The sequence below is a fragment of the Ursus arctos genome, unplaced genomic scaffold, assembly GCF_023065955.2.
Source record: "Ursus arctos isolate Adak ecotype North America unplaced genomic scaffold, UrsArc2.0 scaffold_20, whole genome shotgun sequence".
In the NCBI taxonomy this organism is placed as follows: Eukaryota; Metazoa; Chordata; class Mammalia; order Carnivora; family Ursidae; genus Ursus; species Ursus arctos.
This window is the reverse complement of record NW_026622875.1, coordinates 4575510-4592740: the sequence shown is the minus strand read 5'-3', so window position 1 is coordinate 4592740 and position 17231 is coordinate 4575510. Positions and strand designations below refer to the sequence as shown.

Sequence of the window (17231 nt, the reverse complement as noted above, 5' to 3'; positions counted from 1 at the left end):
ACCAATATATATTCCCACCAACAGTGCACGACGGTTCCGGTTTCTCTACATTCTCACCAACACTTGTTATTTCTTGTCTTTTTGCTACTTAGCCATTCTGACTGGTATGAGGGGCTATCTCATTGTGGTTTTAACTCATATTTCCCTGATGATGAGCTATGTTGAGCATCTTTGCATGTATCTTTTGGCCATCTGTGTGTCTTCTTTAGAAAAATGTCTATTTAGGTCTTCTGTTCACTTTTTAATTGGATTATTATTATTTGGTGTTACATTGTATGAGTTCTTTATAAATTTTGGATCCATATTGGATATATTATTTGCAAATATCTTCTCCTATTCAGTAGGTTGCCTTTTCATTTTGTTGATAGTTTCCTTTGCTGTGCAAAAAACTCAGATATTTTTAGATCAAAATTTGTTTTGGAGCAGATCCATAGGATTTATGAGCTTTTCAAAAAGCCAGTGTCTTCTCATACTTTTCTCTGGTGCCAGATTTTCTTTTTCATCTCCAGCATCTGAAAAGTTTGAATATATCATACACAAAGCTCAAAATGTCCCTTAAAGATATGAGAGATATGCTTAAATTCTCCCATAATAAAAAATACAAATTTAAATTACAGTTAAATACCATTTATTATCAATCAGATTGGCAAAATCAGAAGTTTGACAATATAGTCTGTTAGTGAGGATGTTTGTAAACTGGCTCTTTCTTACATTGCTAATGGGAATACAAAATTGTCTGACCTCTGTGGAGGAAACCTGGTGGCAATATATAGCAAAATTACACATGCATAATCCTTGTAGGAATTTGTCTCAAAGATAACTGGCAAAGATATAAAATAACATATACACGGAGCTTTCATTGTAGCATTATTTGTTTTTTTGTTTTGTTTTGTTTTTAAAGGTTCATTTATTTATTTAAATAATCTCTACACCCAACATGGGGCTTGAACTCACCACCCCAAGATCAAGAGTTTCATGCTCCCCTGACTGAGCCAGCCAGGCGCCCCCATTGTGGCATTATTTGTAAGGCTAAATGTGGTAGACAGAATTCTAAGATAGACCCAAGATTCTCACCCCACCCCATATATACCTGGTATAATCTCCTCCTCGAGTGCAAGCAGAATTTGTGAATACGGTAGGATAGCAATCTCAGGATTAGAGTACATTATATGGCAAAGGTAAAGGAATTTTTCAGTCATAATTAAGGTCCCTAATCAGTTGGCTTAGCCCTAGTCTAAAGGTAGATTATCCTGAGTGGGTCTGACCTAATCAGGTGAGTCCTTAAAAAAGAGATTGTCTTGATGACTTTGGAGAAGTAAGCTCCCATATGTGAGAGGACCTCTGTAAAGGGTCCTGGGTAATATCATCTCAGCTGACAGCTAGCAGAAAAATGGGAACTTGACTTTAAAACCACAAATAATGGAATGCTAACAACCAGTGAACTTGGAAGAGGACTCCAAGCTTCACATGAAATCACAGACTTGGCCAATACTTTGATTTCAGCCTCGTGTGATGCTGAGTAGAGGACCCAGATAACCTGTGTTCAGACTCTTGACCCATGGAAACTGAGATAATAAATTTTTGTCTATTAGGTTACTGAATTTGTGATAACTCGTTATGCAGTAATAGAAAACTAATACACTGATAAAATACTACCAGAATGTCCACCAATAGGGGACAGATTGAGTGGACTATGGTACATCCACACCATGGAGTACTATGTAGTTTAGAAAGGAATAAGGAAGATATAGGTAAGGGATGTTTTGTCCAAGTGCTGTCTTCTATATAAAGGGAGTATGAATCTTATACACCAATTCTTATATTTAAAAAAATGGCAGGATTATTAACCACAATTAGCAAAAATGATTACTTAGAAGGGGGGCAAGTAAGAGGAGACAGGACTGATGAGAGTCGAGTCTTTTCTGAGTCAATATACCTTCTTACATTTTTTGACTTCGCTAGGTTGGTTCATATAATTAAAAACAAAATTAAATAATAAAAAGAAATGCTTAAACAGTAAAAACTAATAGAAATAAATAAATCTAGCTGCATACATATTAATTTGGTAGCATAATCACACACATAAATGAATGAACGAATGAGCGAATGAATGGATTTTTTAGGGGGGAAAGGAAGAGGGAGAGGGTGAGAGAGAATCCCAAGCAGGCTCCATGCACAGCACAGAGCCTGATGCAGGCTGATCCCACGACCGGAGCCAAAATCAAAAGTTAGATGCTCTGAGCTACCCATGTGCCCCCCAGAAATGAATTATTTAAAGATACTTTAGACCACAGTATTTTGACTGTTCCTTCCTAGTGAGATGGATTTTGTAGGATAAACACAAAGAGGTCCACACCCAGACACATCTCAGTAAAAGCGGTGAAAGCTACAACAAAGAGAAAATATTGAAATGAGAGAAAAATGACTCTTCACATACAAGAGAACTCCAATAAGATTAATAGATGACTTCTAATCAGAAACAATGTAGGAAGGAACATAGTGGGATGACATATCCAAAGCTGAAAGAAAAAAATTGCCAACTAAGAATCTTACATTCTGCAAAAAAGGTGAAGTAAAGACATTCCCAGATAAACAAAAACTGAGACAATTAGTTGCTAGGAGATCCACCTTACCTGAAATACTAAAGAATGTGCTTCAGGCTGAAAGCAAATGATCCCAGACCTTAATTCAATTGTACACTAGAAAACGAGAAGCAGCGTTAAAGGTAGGTACATAATTATAAAAGAAAACATAAATGCACATTTTTTTCTCTTTTTCAAAAAAATTTTTTTTTTTTTAAAGATTTTATTTATTTATTCGACAGAGATAGAGACAGTCAGCGAGAGAGGGAACACAAGCAGGGGGAGTGGTAGAGAAAGAAGCAGGCTCATAGGGAGGAGCCTGATGTGGGGCTCGATCCCGTAACGCTGGGATCACGCCCTGAGCCGAAGGCAGACGCTTAACCGCTGTGCCACCCAGGCGCCCCATCTTTTTCAAAATTTTTTAAAAAAGATTTTATTTATTTATTTGACAGAGAGAGACAGCCAGGGAGAGAGGGAACACAAGCAGGGGGAGTGGGAGAGGAAGAAGCAGGCTCCCAGCAGAGGAGCCTGATGCGGGGCTCGATCCCAGGACCCTGGGATCACACCCTGAGCCGAAGGCAGATGCTTAACAACTGAGCCACTCAGGTGCCCCTCTCTTTTTTAAAAAAAAAATTTTTTTAAGATTTTATTTATTTATTGGACAGAGAGAGACACAGCGAGAGAGGGAACACCAGCAGGGGGAGTGGGAGAGGGAGAAGCAGGCTTCCCACTGAGCAGGGAGCCTGATGCCGGGCTTGATCCCAGGACCCTGGGATCATGACCTGAGCCGAAGGCAGATGCTTAATGACTGAGCCACCCAGGTGCCCCTCTCTTTTTTTAATTTTTAAAAAAGATTGTGTTTATTTGAGAGAGAGAGAGTGAGAGAGAGAAGGAGCAGGGAGAACGGCAGAGGGAGAGGGAGAAGCAGATTCCCCTGAGCAGGAAGTCTGGCATGGGGCTCGATCTCAGCACTCTGGGATCATGACCTGAGCCGAAGGCAGACACTTAACAGATTGAGCCACACAGGCATCCCAGTAAATGCACATTTTTAAACTATCGTTTAACAGTGGTTGTATGAATCTATGTATAGAATTGAATTATTGGTCCTATAACACATAGGAATGCAATATATTTGACAAAACAGCACAAAGGTGGTGGGTGGGAGCAAAGCTATGTTGGAGAAAGGAAATGACACCAGATGGTAACTTGAATCTATGGGAATGAAGGAAGAGAACCAGAAATTGCAAATAAAGAGATTAACCAAATTCTAGATATATCCTTGCTCTTCTTTACTCTCTTTAAAAGACAAAATTATACAAAGTAATAGAACAATGTTTTGCTGGGTTTGTAACATATAACAATTATAGCACAAAAGAGGGAAAGAAGGAATAGAGCTATATCCAAGAGAATTGAAAACATATGTTCACACAAAAACTTGTACACAGATGTTCACAATAGCATTATCTCATACTATGCCAAAACTGGAATCAGTCAAATGTCCATCAACTGAGGAACAGAGAAACAAATGTGGTACATCCACAGAATGGAATATAATTCAGCCATTAAAAGGATTGACGTATTGATACATGCTACAATAGGGATGAACCTTGAAAACACGCTCAGTGAACAAAGGCAGACGGAAAAGACTGTATATTGTATGATTCCATTTGTATGAAATGCCCTTAATAGATAAATCTACAAAGACAGTAGATTAGTAGTTGTCTAGGGCAGAGGGTGGGAGAAATGGGGAGTCACTGCTGATGAGTATGAGGTTTCCTTTTAGGGGAATGAAAATGTTCTAAAATTCATTGTGATGATGGTTGTACAATTCTGTGAATATAATAAAAATTGAATGGTATACCTTAAAAGGGTGAATTGCATAATATGTGAGTTATATCTTAATGAAGATGTTTTAAAAAAAGTCTAATATGAAATCATGCCAACAGGACATAGGAGCCAACTAGAAAGGAGCTCCCAGTGCATGGGACAGTTCAACATTAAAAAGACCGACTACGTTGACTTGAAACACAGCATATATATAAAAACCAGTGAGTTTGTAATGACAACAAACCATCTCACCATTCACCACTGGAGGTTGCCAGAGCACCAATCATTTCTCTGAAACACTGAAAAAGGAAAAGAACCAAGCACATCCCGTCTTGCCTGTATGAATTGTATATTTACGTAATTGCATAGTTGATGCAATTTCCTTATAAAAGAAGTACAGTGTAGATGCAGAAAGAATGGTAGAATTAGAAAATCGTTGTTTTGCAACTTCTAACGAAATACTGCTTCTAGGCAACACTTATGTATAAATGATGAAAGCATAAGTTAAAAATGTTGATGGGGATTGGGCTGATACAACCTGAAGAAATAATTTGCATGTGATAAAATTCACCCTTCAAGTGTATAATTCAGGGGTTCTTGGTATAGTCACAGGGTGGTGTAGCTATCACCACCATCTAATTCCAGGACATTTTTCTTCACTTCTAAAATAATCCCCATGGCTATTATCAGTAGTTCCCCATTTCTCCCTCCCACCAGGCTTTGGCAACCACTAACTACTTTCTCTTTCTATGAATTTGCTTATTCTGGACATTTCATTTAAATAGAATAATATAATATGGCTTCTTTCATTTACCATAATGTTTTTATGGTCATCTACTTAGTAGCATATAACAGCATTCATTATTTTAATGGTTGAGTAATATTCTATTGTATGGATAGACCACATTTTGTTTATGCATTCATTAGTTGATGGACATTGGGTTGTTTCTATCTTTGGCTATTGTGAATAATGCTGCTAAGAGCATTTGTGCACAAGTCTTCCAACATATGTTTTCAGTTCTCTTGGTTATATACCTAGGAGTGAAATTGGTGGGTCATATGGTAACTAATATTTAACTTTTTGAAGTGATTGCATGTTATTGCTGAGAGTAGGACAATCAAGTATTATATGCCTCATAATATAATGCAGAATAATTACACAGCATACCTACAAAGTATTCTGGCCAAAACAACTGAATCTGAATATAATCAAGCATCTAGATCGGAGTCTTTAAACTTTTTCTGTAAACAGCCAGGCAGTAAATATTTTAGTCTTTGTGGGCCATACTTCTCAACTCTCCTACTAAAAGGTAATGACAATATGTAAATAAATGGTATGGCTTTGTCCCAATAAAACTCTTTTACAAAGCAAGTAGCAGGTCACAATTGGTCCACAAGCCACACTGTGCCAATCCTTGTTTAAGATTTTACAGGAAACCATGGGGTGCCTGGGTGACTCAGTCGTTAAGAGTCTGCCTTCACCTCAGGGCGTGATCCCAGGGTTCTGGGATTGAGCCCCACATCGGGCTCCCGGCTCCGCTGGGAGCCTGCTTCTTCCTCTCCCACTCCCCCTGCTTGTGTTCCCTCCCTCACTGGCTGTCTCCCTCTGTCAAATGAATAAATAAAATCTTAAAAAAAAAATTTTTTTTTTACAGGAAACCTGGTAGATATAGAAACACCTTAAATCACCCAAACCCAGAAAGCGAGACAAGTGACTAAGTTTCTGCAAAAAACCATGAATGGCTTAAAGAAAGCTCACATTCTACTTTTCCCACAAATACTTTCTTTTTAATCTTATGCTGCATGTTTCTTGAGTGAGTAATAAAAAGGAAGCTTGGGTGTATTGAAAAGAGCACTCTGGAATTATGATGTCTCTTCTAGGGACTTTATTGTTCTTCCCCTTTTCTTAGTGGTGAAGGAACCTTCTGTTTGGACCAGTTATAGTCCTTCGTCCCTATGGCAGCAATCATCACTCCAGGACATGCACATTTGATCTAACACAGACCAATTAGAATTTTTCCACTCAGATTTTGTTGTTGTTGTTTTTTTCCAAAGTAAAGCTGGGAGAGACAAGCTATCTTTTCTCTCTGGTGTGGGAGTATAAGGATGCAAGCCCCAAGATGACTCTGGTCAGAGTTTCAGGTTTGGGTAGCTATTGATCTTTAGAGAATGAAGCCAATGCAAAAGGAGAAGGAAAAATGTGAGTGAGTGAAAGAGAGAAAGAGACAGAGACAGAGATAGAGAATGGGAAAGGAGGAGAAGGGAGAGATGTTACTTGAGTTCTGTTTAATATGCTCATCTTAAGTAATTTCCTAAAGACTTTATTTATTTATTTATTTATTTATTTATTTATTTAGAGAGTGAGCAGGGGGAGGGGCAGAGGAGAGGGAGAGAGATTTCAAGCAGATTCTATACTGAGCACGGAGCCTAAAGCAGGGCTCAATTCCATGACCCTGCGACCATGACCTGAATGGAAATCAAGAGTCAGATGCTTAACCAACTGGGCCACCGAGGTGCTCCCCATCTTAAATAATTTTTGAGAGGATTAGACGTAATATGTGTGAAATTGTTGAAGAAGTTTTAGAATTTTAGAATTTTAGAATTTTAATAAATGGCATCATTTTTTTACTAAATAGCAAATTGCTTATTAAATCTCCTGCATTATTTAATTTGCTACATTTAGATGCTTTCTCTTACAACCAGATTGTCAGTTACTTGAAGGCAGGAAACACACATATTATACTTCCTTGCTTTCCAGAAAGCCTAGTATGAGCTAAGTTAATTTCTGTAAAAAAAGATACACTTCACTGATAAATAAGAACAGGAAATTGAATTATTTGAGTATAGCACTAGAATGACCTTAGTATCGTCTAATGAAGGTAGACTTGTTTTCTGTCGATTTATCCCATGTTAGAAGTGGCACTTTAATGTAAGCTCTTCTGAGAAGTATTGTTTTTTCAGTTAGTGGAAGAAATATGGTTAGTCAGTTAAATTCTAAAAAAAAAGTTTTTCTTGAAAATTCATGGACGAGATGTTATTGCCCATGTAATTTAGGTTCTAATGTTGAATATTTAAGGCACATTTTTAGCTTAATTGCTGGAAAGCAATATCACCACAAGTTGAAATAGCTTTAAAATAGGGAAGACTTAAAATTATAGCGAACATGTCATATAGAATAATTGCCATCCTAAACAAATTCTGTAAGAAGTCATTAGAGGTATTCAGAGCTGATGATTCTTAAAAGACCCATGTAAGTTGAATTTATTTAGTCTATACATTTAAAGGCTTTAAATGTATAACATTAAAATTAATGTCCTAGTTTTTAAATAAGTGAAACTTTTTTTTCCAAAACCAAATTGTTTAGAACCCTAAAAATATCTATTGCTATTTTGAATATAAAACTTACTTATCAAATATGATGTCAGGTCCATATTCCAAAAGTTGAGCATCTTCTCCTATACTTGTTAGTCATTTTATGTCTTCTTTGGAGAAATATCTATTTGAGTCCTTTGCCTATTTTTAAATGGGTTATTATTTATTTATTGTTTATTTATTTATTTTTACATGCTCACTTCAGCAGCACATATACTAAAATTATTTATTTGTTTTTGCTATTGAGTTTTAGGAGTTCCTTAGATATTTTGGCTCTTAACCAAGTATTTTTTCCATTCCATAGGCTGCTTTTTCACTCTGTTGAGAGGGAGGAATTACACAGGGGCACGTGGAAACTTTTGGGGTGAATGTTTGTTACCTTGAGTTTGGTGATGATTTTATGCGTATATCCACATTTTAAAACTCTTCAAGTTGTATGCTTTAAATATGTGCAATTTACTGCATGCCAATTATATTTCAGTGAGTTGTTAAAAAAATAAACAAAAATAAAAAACAAAACAAAACCCCCAGAAATTAATTTACATTCTCTTACCTAAGGTTTTGTTTTGTTTTGTTTTGGGTATTACACAAACTATATATTATATGCTAATTTGCAAAGTAGTTGATTTCTTCATCTTGAAAATTTTGTTTCATGAATATATCTTAAAAATATTCAGTTACCAGTCCTTTTTTATTCATTATATAACATCCTGTAATTAAATATACACCATGCCAAATTCTGAATAAGCAAAATGGATTAACTTAAATTAGAAAGCACTCCAATGGAACAATCTTTGGCTTAACATTTTAAAATGTGCTTAAGTATTATGTGATTTCACAACTGAGAATTTTTACATTTTTGAGTTCCACGCTAATCAGTTTCTCTCTTCATCCCTTTATGAAAGGAGGGGACTGAAAGCCCCAGGAAAACTGGCTATGAGCAGAGAAAAGCCTATTCTGTGCAGAGGAAACCAGGGCTCCGGCATTTTTGGACTCTGTCTCTTCAACTAAAACCCTGCTGAGGAGTTAAAGACCCATACAGATGTTGGAAGATAACCTGCAAAAGAAATGGACATATATGTCATCTCTACTATTGGTAAACACTAAAAAGATAGATCAACTATGGTAATAGGAAAAATAACTAGCACTTGTCTCTCCACAGTTTAAAAAAATCTTCCACCTACATTATTTCCTTTAATAGACACTGATCATGGCCCTGTGAACAAAGTAAGTGCTCAGCAAAGACTTACAGAAGGAATGGATTGAAATTCCTACCAGTGTCTAGCAGATGGGAAGCACTGCATGTTTGGAGCTTGTTCTCTCTAATCTCTCACATCTGCACGTCTTGTGAGCAGTGATACTGATTATGTTTATTATGAACTGTCTTTTCAAGGATGTTTGTGTAGTAAACAGCCTTGGAAGGTAGAGATAGTATCTCCCTCCAGAGCAATGCAGGGAGTATCGTGAATGGACTAGTATAATAAAGGTGTCTCTTTCTGGGGCAAAAGTCTGACAACTTTCCATCCTATTACAAATGATTTGGGATCCTTACGGTGTTTCCTCTCCTGTAATGCACTGTACTTCATAGGCAGGCAAGTTTTCATCTTCTTGATGTCACACTGTGGGAACTGAGGTTTGAGCAACTGGCACAAATGATGGTACTCTGGCTCTCACTATGAGTAATAAACCGTCTTTTGTCTCTGACCCAGGAGTCTCATCTCTTCTGCCAGCATCCCTCAGACTGTGGGAGGTTAAGTGTTATTTACAAGTCGTTTAAAATCTCAGACTCTTCACAATTCTTGACATGCTATGCATGTTTTTTTGCGCTAAGGTGCATACTCTCAGGAAAACGTAAAAAATCAGAATAAGCAGCCAACCATCCTGGGCAAAGAAAACAATAGGCAAAATCTAAACAGAAACACAGCTTCTTCACTCTGCAGAACAAAGCTACTCGTAAGGGCTAAAATAGCCACTATTTTGCATTGGGGAAGAGGAAGAAAAGTGAAAGAGCCTACTTGATGGTAAGATAGCAGATCAAAATCATTATGAGGACCAGACAAAGACACAGAAACTGCCACACCATAGAATCTCCACACGTGGAAAGTGGCAAATGAAGGAGAAGAACTTGACTCAAGAGGCTTCCAAAGAAATATTATGCTGGCATTGATTTTTCCACAACCTCTAGAAGGAATTGCTTTTTTTTTTTTTTTTTTTAAAGATTTTACTTATTTATTCGACAGAGATAGAGACAGCCAGCGAGAGAGGGAACACAAGCAGGGGGAGTGGGAGAGGGAGAAGCAGGCTCACAGCGGAGGAGCCCGATGTGGGACTCGATCCCACAACGCCGGGATCACGCCCTGAGCCGAAGGCAGACGCTTAACGACTGCGCCCCCCAGGCGCCCCTCTAGAAGGAATTACTAACTATTGCAAAGAGTGGTTGTTTTTGAGAAGACGACTGGGGTGGGAGAGGGGTCTGTGTATACTTTGAATTGTGTACCATCTGCTGGTAGTTCTTTTAGAAAAAAATACATGTATAAAATTTAATTATAAAAGCTTTAAAATGATTTTTTAGGTAAGAAAGCATTGTTTTCAGTTGTTTTTAGATTTAAAAAATGACACAGAAGGACATTACCTTTTAAAAGATTTACTGAGAAAACTATTCTCTTCAGGGTGGCTGGCACTTTGGCTTTATGGAGGTAAAATGTCTTTACCTTTGGAACGGACTACTCTTGTTAAAGAAGCTCTTCAGAATGGGCTCTTTCATTCTGAGTCAGTAAGATCAGGAAACACCCACCCGTTGCTCTCAGATAAAGGTATGAAGTTACCTTGAATCAGAGAATGCACACATTGTGTCCTACTTAGTAAATGTCAATTAGATGTACATATTTTACTTCTAAAAGAGGGGATAGAAATCGTTTTTCTAAAAGATATCCAATCAGGACTATTAGTGTCCTCTATCGGATTTGTTAAGGATTGGATAACAAAGAATTTGAGATGGTCTCTTCCGGAGCATAGAGTTTGCTTTTTACTTATCCTTCTGAAGAGTCAACAGGGTAAGTCCGGCCAGGCTTACGGCAATCCTAAGAGAGGCTGGTTCTGGGCACAAAATGTGTCTCATACTTGAACGTCTCTGGTCCGGCACTGACAGAACTCCAATAGCAACAGCAAATGGGTCATTTGTCTGGGTGGTTTTGACTCCCATTGGAAGAAAATGCTGGGGCTGTTGGGCTGTCTGGTGAGGCTCAGATAATTATAAATGGGAATTAATTCTTTAAGCAAACAATATTGGAGGTCCTTGGGAGTCTCTAGAACCCTGGGGAAAAAGATGGGGGGGCCTCTTGCAATTGTAGGGTGGGGCTTGGAATTGGACTAATAGTGAAAAGACCTTTTTGTGACTTTAAAATGTTGAAATGGAATGTTTTGATTATTTGAGTATTTACTTAAACATGTTTAAATCTGTTAGAATATGCTCATTCTTTGGTAACTCAGTCATTTAAGATATTAATGAAGTAAGGACTCTGGCTTGAGTCTAAGTGGGGTTGGATTGTCACTGGAGTGAAATCATGGGTTAGGCCCACAGCGGACCTCTATGTAGGAGCCTTGAGGACTCTTAGATGGGAAAGAATAAACCAGTTTTGCTGAAAATACCCAGTGAAAAAAACTTAGTCATCAGTCAGAAGGACATACTCTGAATAGAGTGTAGTCACTATTCGGTTCATGTTTGAGTCCCGTGTGACTCAGAAAGGCTGTAGAGCTGTTTCAGTGAAAGCTTCGTCAAATATGGAGGCTGTCCCAGGAGTGCCCTGGAGTGCTGTTGACAAAGGCAAACAGAAAAAGAGACTGTTTATCTCTCACTTTGATCTCTTCCCAGATTAAGTCTTTGAGAAAGCCGTATGGTTCCGCTGTAAGCCTCACCGCCACGTTGGGTTGTGTGCAGAACTCCTTTTTCAAGTTACTCACTTCCAAATTGAAGGCTCATTGTGAACGCCATATTGGTAAAGTCTAGGTCCCATGTTTGAGCCCTAGCTACAAGGGACGCTGTTTCCCAGGTTCCACCTGGAAGATGCAGGTCTCTGCAGCTGAAACTCTTGCCCCAAAAAGAAGCTTTTTGGTCAGAAAACCCGCAGATGTCTACTATAACATGCATCTCCAAAGTTAAGCTGAGATTTGGAAGTTCTTATTTTCATATGCAAATAATAGTCTTGAAAATGTTTTAGTCATAGCTACATAGGACTTCATTTATTTATTTTTTTAAAAGAATTTAAGTCATCTCTACACTCAGCACGGGGGTCACACAACCCGGCTATTAAGAGTTGCATGCTGTACGGACTGAGCCAACCAGGCGCCCCAACATATGGCTTTAGTTGCAGCTCATCCCTGGGAGAGGGCTCTTATATTTAAAGTGGGATCCAGATATTTCTGGAGTCATGTGGAAAATGTTGGTTTAGCCCTAAGGGATGGGAAGCTGATAAGCATAAGGACTAAGAACTCTTCCAGTGCCATATAAATTGCCACTTAGAAAGGGGAATTCTAATGCAACCTGTCTGTTATTTAGATTTATCTCACAGGCTACCCCTCTTTGGTCTCATGTATGAGTTCTATGTGGACCAGGAGAAACAGGAAATTTCTTGAAGACATCAAGAGAATAAGCAAACATCCAAGTGGGTGTATACAGTGGGGACCCCCCAGCTTCACAATGTACCGTCGCTCTGTACTGCTGGAGGAGGGGCGGACGTAGACTCCAGTAGAGGCTTGAGGAGAGGTGGGGCACAGAGGACCATGCGGAGCTTGTGGGGCTACCTGGCAAAACACCCACGGGGAATCCTAGAAATACTTAAGGGAGGGTCTTGGGACATAGATAAAAGAAGTCAGTAAAATTTGAGTAATTACTTTTTAGGTGAGCAGGAACTTGGAGAAAAATCAGGTCATACACATATTTCAGTTTTAAATTATCAATATACCGTTGGGGTTGTTTTGTGGTTAACTAGGACTGTTTCCATATTCATAGAGTCACTGCTCTGACAGATTTCAAATAACTGCAAAAGGACTTCACTGTAATTGGCATCTTACCACGTATTTAAAACAAACCCTTAGATATTAGTGTATATTAGTGATGGATGCCTATTAGCAAAAATTAATTGGTTTTATAGAGGGAAGTATAAATCTATCAGACCTTAAGAAAATGTATGATATAAAAGAAACTATTTTTAGTGTTTAAATTGAATTGCTGATATATTGCAGCATTTCGAAGGTCTCTGGTGAGAGGTTTGCCTATATTTTTGAACTCCACTTTATTGAAAAAAATCCCAATGTTATAAAACTTGAATATTTTTAGGAAGCAAAAAGCATTTTCAAATATAAGTTGTTCAAGGAACATTAGGTCCCTTATTGCTTGAATCAATGGGAACAAAGCTAAATGGTTTTAGAAAAAGGTTTGAAGCAACCAGAAAGATAATCTTTCTTTTCTTCTGGTAGTCAGTTTGAATGATGAACAAGTGTAGTGAAATGTCTAGTTGTTAAAATTTGACTTTATTTACACATTAAATTACAAAATAGAAGGAAGCTCTCTGCCATTTAGATTTTCCACTATAAGGTCTATCATTTTACCAGAGCTGAAAACAAATGAATATTTTTGCAATAAGATTTTCAATAAGAGGAAGGATGATACAAAACTTCATAGCAATTAAAATCTTATAAAGTATAAAATTAATTTCAAACTGGAACTTTCAGAACTCCATGCTACTGGCGAAACTAATTTTTAAATAGGTAAGTTTAAGAGAAAAATCATAGTATTAAAAACAAAAGGCTCTGAAATATGAGGATTTTCTGCTGTTTGCTTAGTAAGGGAAGCTTTCTCCTTTAACTCCTTTCTCTTCTGTGTTGGATCAAAGTGGTCAGGGTCACGTGAACAGACCTGTTACATGAGATGCACATATGGGGAGCAAAGGTCAGTAAGACATGAAGTGAGCTAAAGCAGAGAGGCTTTCTGGACCGAAGCCCAGCGGGGCTGATGCACTGGGAAGGAAAGAAAGCTGACAAACTCCTTCAATTCAGGGTCAGGAATATAATCTGCTTGGTGATGTAGCTGTTTTATAAAAGGAGCTTTATTCTGGGCCTTCATTGTTTTTCTCTTAATAAGTTATTTTGATTACAAATGCTACCCTGAGGGGGAACACAAAATATTTTATGAATTTGTTTGATTTTTAATATATATTTATAAATATATTTATATTTATGTATGAAATATATATTATGACATATATCATATGTAGGTATGTATCAACATCAATATGTTTATGTATTTGATTTTATACTGCTCATAATTTAAATTTCACCTGGACACATCACTGTTTCAAAATTTAATATACAGAAAAGACTCCTTTAAGGGATTGTGATGACCATTAAGGAAAAGTTAGTATTTAGAGGCTGCATTAGTATAAGAAATGCTGATTTTCAGGGTAATTTGCTCAGTGTCAGGCAAAGTACACTTTATTGTGAAAGAAGTCAGAAGTCCAAAGCACAGCTCAAGGTTGAACTTTATCTCAGAGCTCCTCACGGATATCTGGCTGCAGGGACCGTGAATCAGGGCAGCTGCCTGGGGCCCGTGTTCTCTGGGATCTTGAACGGTTGGAAGGCTGGTGGTATTCAAAAAACCACCCCCTTGTTAAGATCACTTACCTCACTTCGCAGACCCCATTATCAAGCAAAGTGAAACAAAGTGTTTATCCAGCTTTATGATTCCATGTACTTTGTAACATGACTTCAGCGAGGTCTCCTTTGATCTTTCAAAACTGACTTTAAAAAAAAACATTGTTATATTAGGTATAAATACTCTCTTCCTCTTCTCTGATGTTTGGCTACATTGAGCCTTTTGATATTTGAGAAATGTTCCCTCTGTGATAGATTGTATTACTTGTCATCAATTCTTTCTTTTCTCCCCATACTTGCTATGTTCTTGTGAGTATAATATGCTTTCCAGACCTATTGATGTTGGCTTGACCATGTCTTGATATGACTGTGGAATAGGAGAAGAAATGACTCTTGTGATTCCAGTCTGAAGAGACATTGTATGTTTCTCTTCACCGCTTGGACTCTTTCATCGGCTACATGATGAGCATATGCTGGGTGGGTTGCTCCCTGTCTCACCGTAGGTATAGGGAGAGCAGAAATAAACCTGACCTACAGCCGAGCTGCCTAGCAATTTGTAAACCTGTGCATGAGAATACAGTTTTTCTTGTAAACTGCTGAGATCCTGGAGATGTTTGCTCTACAACCACATCACAGCAGAATCTGACTAATACACTTCCAACTTTTCATTTTGTAAACTTTGAAGTCTACAGAAAAATGAAAGAAGAATGGAATGAGTACCTGTATGCTCTTCACTGAAATTCAACAATTGTTAACATTTTATACTTTTTATCTATAAGTTTTTTGGGAACCACTGAAATTAAGTTGTAGGCATCCCAACACTTCACTAAAGCTAAGTACTCTAGCTTTCCGTTCTAAGAATAAGGACCTTCTTCCAATCAACTAAATTCGAACTAAGTTACAAATAGATTTTTTGTGTTAATTTTATCCTAAAAGAAATTCATAAAATGACTAAAACAAAGTGATCTAATACTATTATCTTAGTCAACCTTGCCATAACAAAATATTATAGCCTGTGTGGCTTAAACCACAGAAATTTATTTTCTTGCGGTTCTGGAGGTTGGCAGACTGAGATCCGAGGGCCAGAGTGCAGCAGGGTTCTGGTGAGAGCTCTTCCTGGTTTGCAGATGGCTGCCTTCTTGCTGTGTCTTCCCATGACAGACAGAGAGCTCTCTGGTCCCGTCAGGAGAGCCCCACTCTTATGAACTCATCTAAGACTAATTACCTCCCGAAGTTCCTAAATATCAGCACACTGGGGGGTTGGGCTTCAACATGTGAATTTTGAGGGGAGGGCACAATTCAGTCCATGGTAGCCATGGGAAGGTGATCTAGTATACTAGAAAGCAACCATAGCCCAGCCAGAGTGAGCAGCAACTGTCCAACAACTTCTTGGAAAACATTATTTTCAATTTCTAAAATGTAAGTAAAGATAATGATTTATGAATGCGGTTACATACATTTTATCAGCATTCCTGAGGACTTAGGCAATGAGGTGTTTTAAGCTCTCTGAGTTTAGTGGTACATAAATCCATCCTGTGCTAGCCTGCCAGAGAGTATAAAGAATTCTAGGCCGGCATGAATTCTAATGTGACTCAGCATAATGTGTGATACCTGCCGGACACTTGCAAGTGAACTGATGATTTCCATGGGCCACGCTCTTTTAAACTTCATATTTCTCATACTTCGGCAATAAAGTCCTACATAAATGGCCAGAAAGGGGGAAGGATAAAAATCACAGACACGTGGATGAGAAACGAAAAACATATAAAGCAGACTTGCGAGTTGAGCTTTGACAGCATTTAGACCTGGGTTTGAATGCTGGGTCTACCTTTCCCTGGTTAGCGATCTTGGGTAAATTTCTTCACATTTCTGTGCTCAGTTTTCTTATCTATAAAATGCAGATAATAGTACGTACCTTTCAAGGTTTCGTTTACTGGGAAAGTCTTAACTAAATGCAACTATTAATATATTAATATTTATGGCTTTCTCTGCTCTGTAATCTTCTAAGCACAGGGACCTGGGTCTTTGCTCATTAGCTTCCCTTTCCTCTCCTGTTGTCTAAGGAGAAAGGCTTTCCTGGCAGATTTGGTAGCGACAGAGGGAAAATACAAGGAAAACCGAACGGTCGGAGCAGCAGGCCAGTCTCCCTCCGGCAGGCGCAGCACGCATTAGGGATCCAGAGCTCACCAGAGCACACGCTGGGAGGGAGCGGTGGTGGAAAGAGACATGGATGGAAGGGACAGTCTCAGGGGTGGGATGTGGAGGTGAAAGATAACTCTTCTGGGGCTGTACTCAGGCGTGAAGCACTGTGTCCATGGGCGCTCATATATTTTCTTAGGCCTAACACTGGATTGGAATCCAGATGTAACTGCATCCCAGCTCTGGTCCTGGATGGTGAGAGTTACGATTCAACAGGAAATAGGTGTAAAGCTCCTCATGCAGTGCCTTGCACATGGAAGTGGCTGGTAGGTGAGCATGTCAGTACATTTTTAGAGACCGACAGCACCAGAACCGCATGGTCTAGGAGTTCTCCCACTTTACTGTGCAAACCACCTAGAGTGTTTAAAGCATAGCTCTTCGCTCCCACATCCATGAATTCTGGCTTGGAAGGTCTGAGATGGGACCAAGAAAGCTGCCTTCTTTCTTCTTATGTATTTCTTTCTCTATTTTAGTAAGTACCTATGATTCAGGTGGTCTAGGGACTATCCCTTGAGTCTAGACTCAGATCCCATCATTTGGCAGTTCCTCTTCCTGGAGCTATTCTAGCTACTCTCTTTTACGTGCACAATAAAGCATGGGCAA

At 38.4% G+C, this 17231-nt stretch overlaps 1 protein-coding gene across 3 annotated transcripts in view; it reads left to right on the top strand.

The window, feature by feature from the left end:
* OTOL1 (otolin 1) overlaps positions 1 to 17231 on the top strand; it is a 197276-nt gene that overhangs the window by 155277 nt on the left and 24768 nt on the right. For all 3 annotated transcript variants that reach the window (XM_057316067.1, XM_048216202.2, XM_057316068.1), the window contains one exon: positions 8687 to 8877. In XM_057316067.1, coding sequence (XP_057172050.1) covers positions 8850 to 8877 — 28 coding nt within the window. In that variant the 5' untranslated portion in view covers positions 8687 to 8849. The remainder of the gene's footprint in view (positions 1 to 8686; positions 8878 to 17231) is intronic.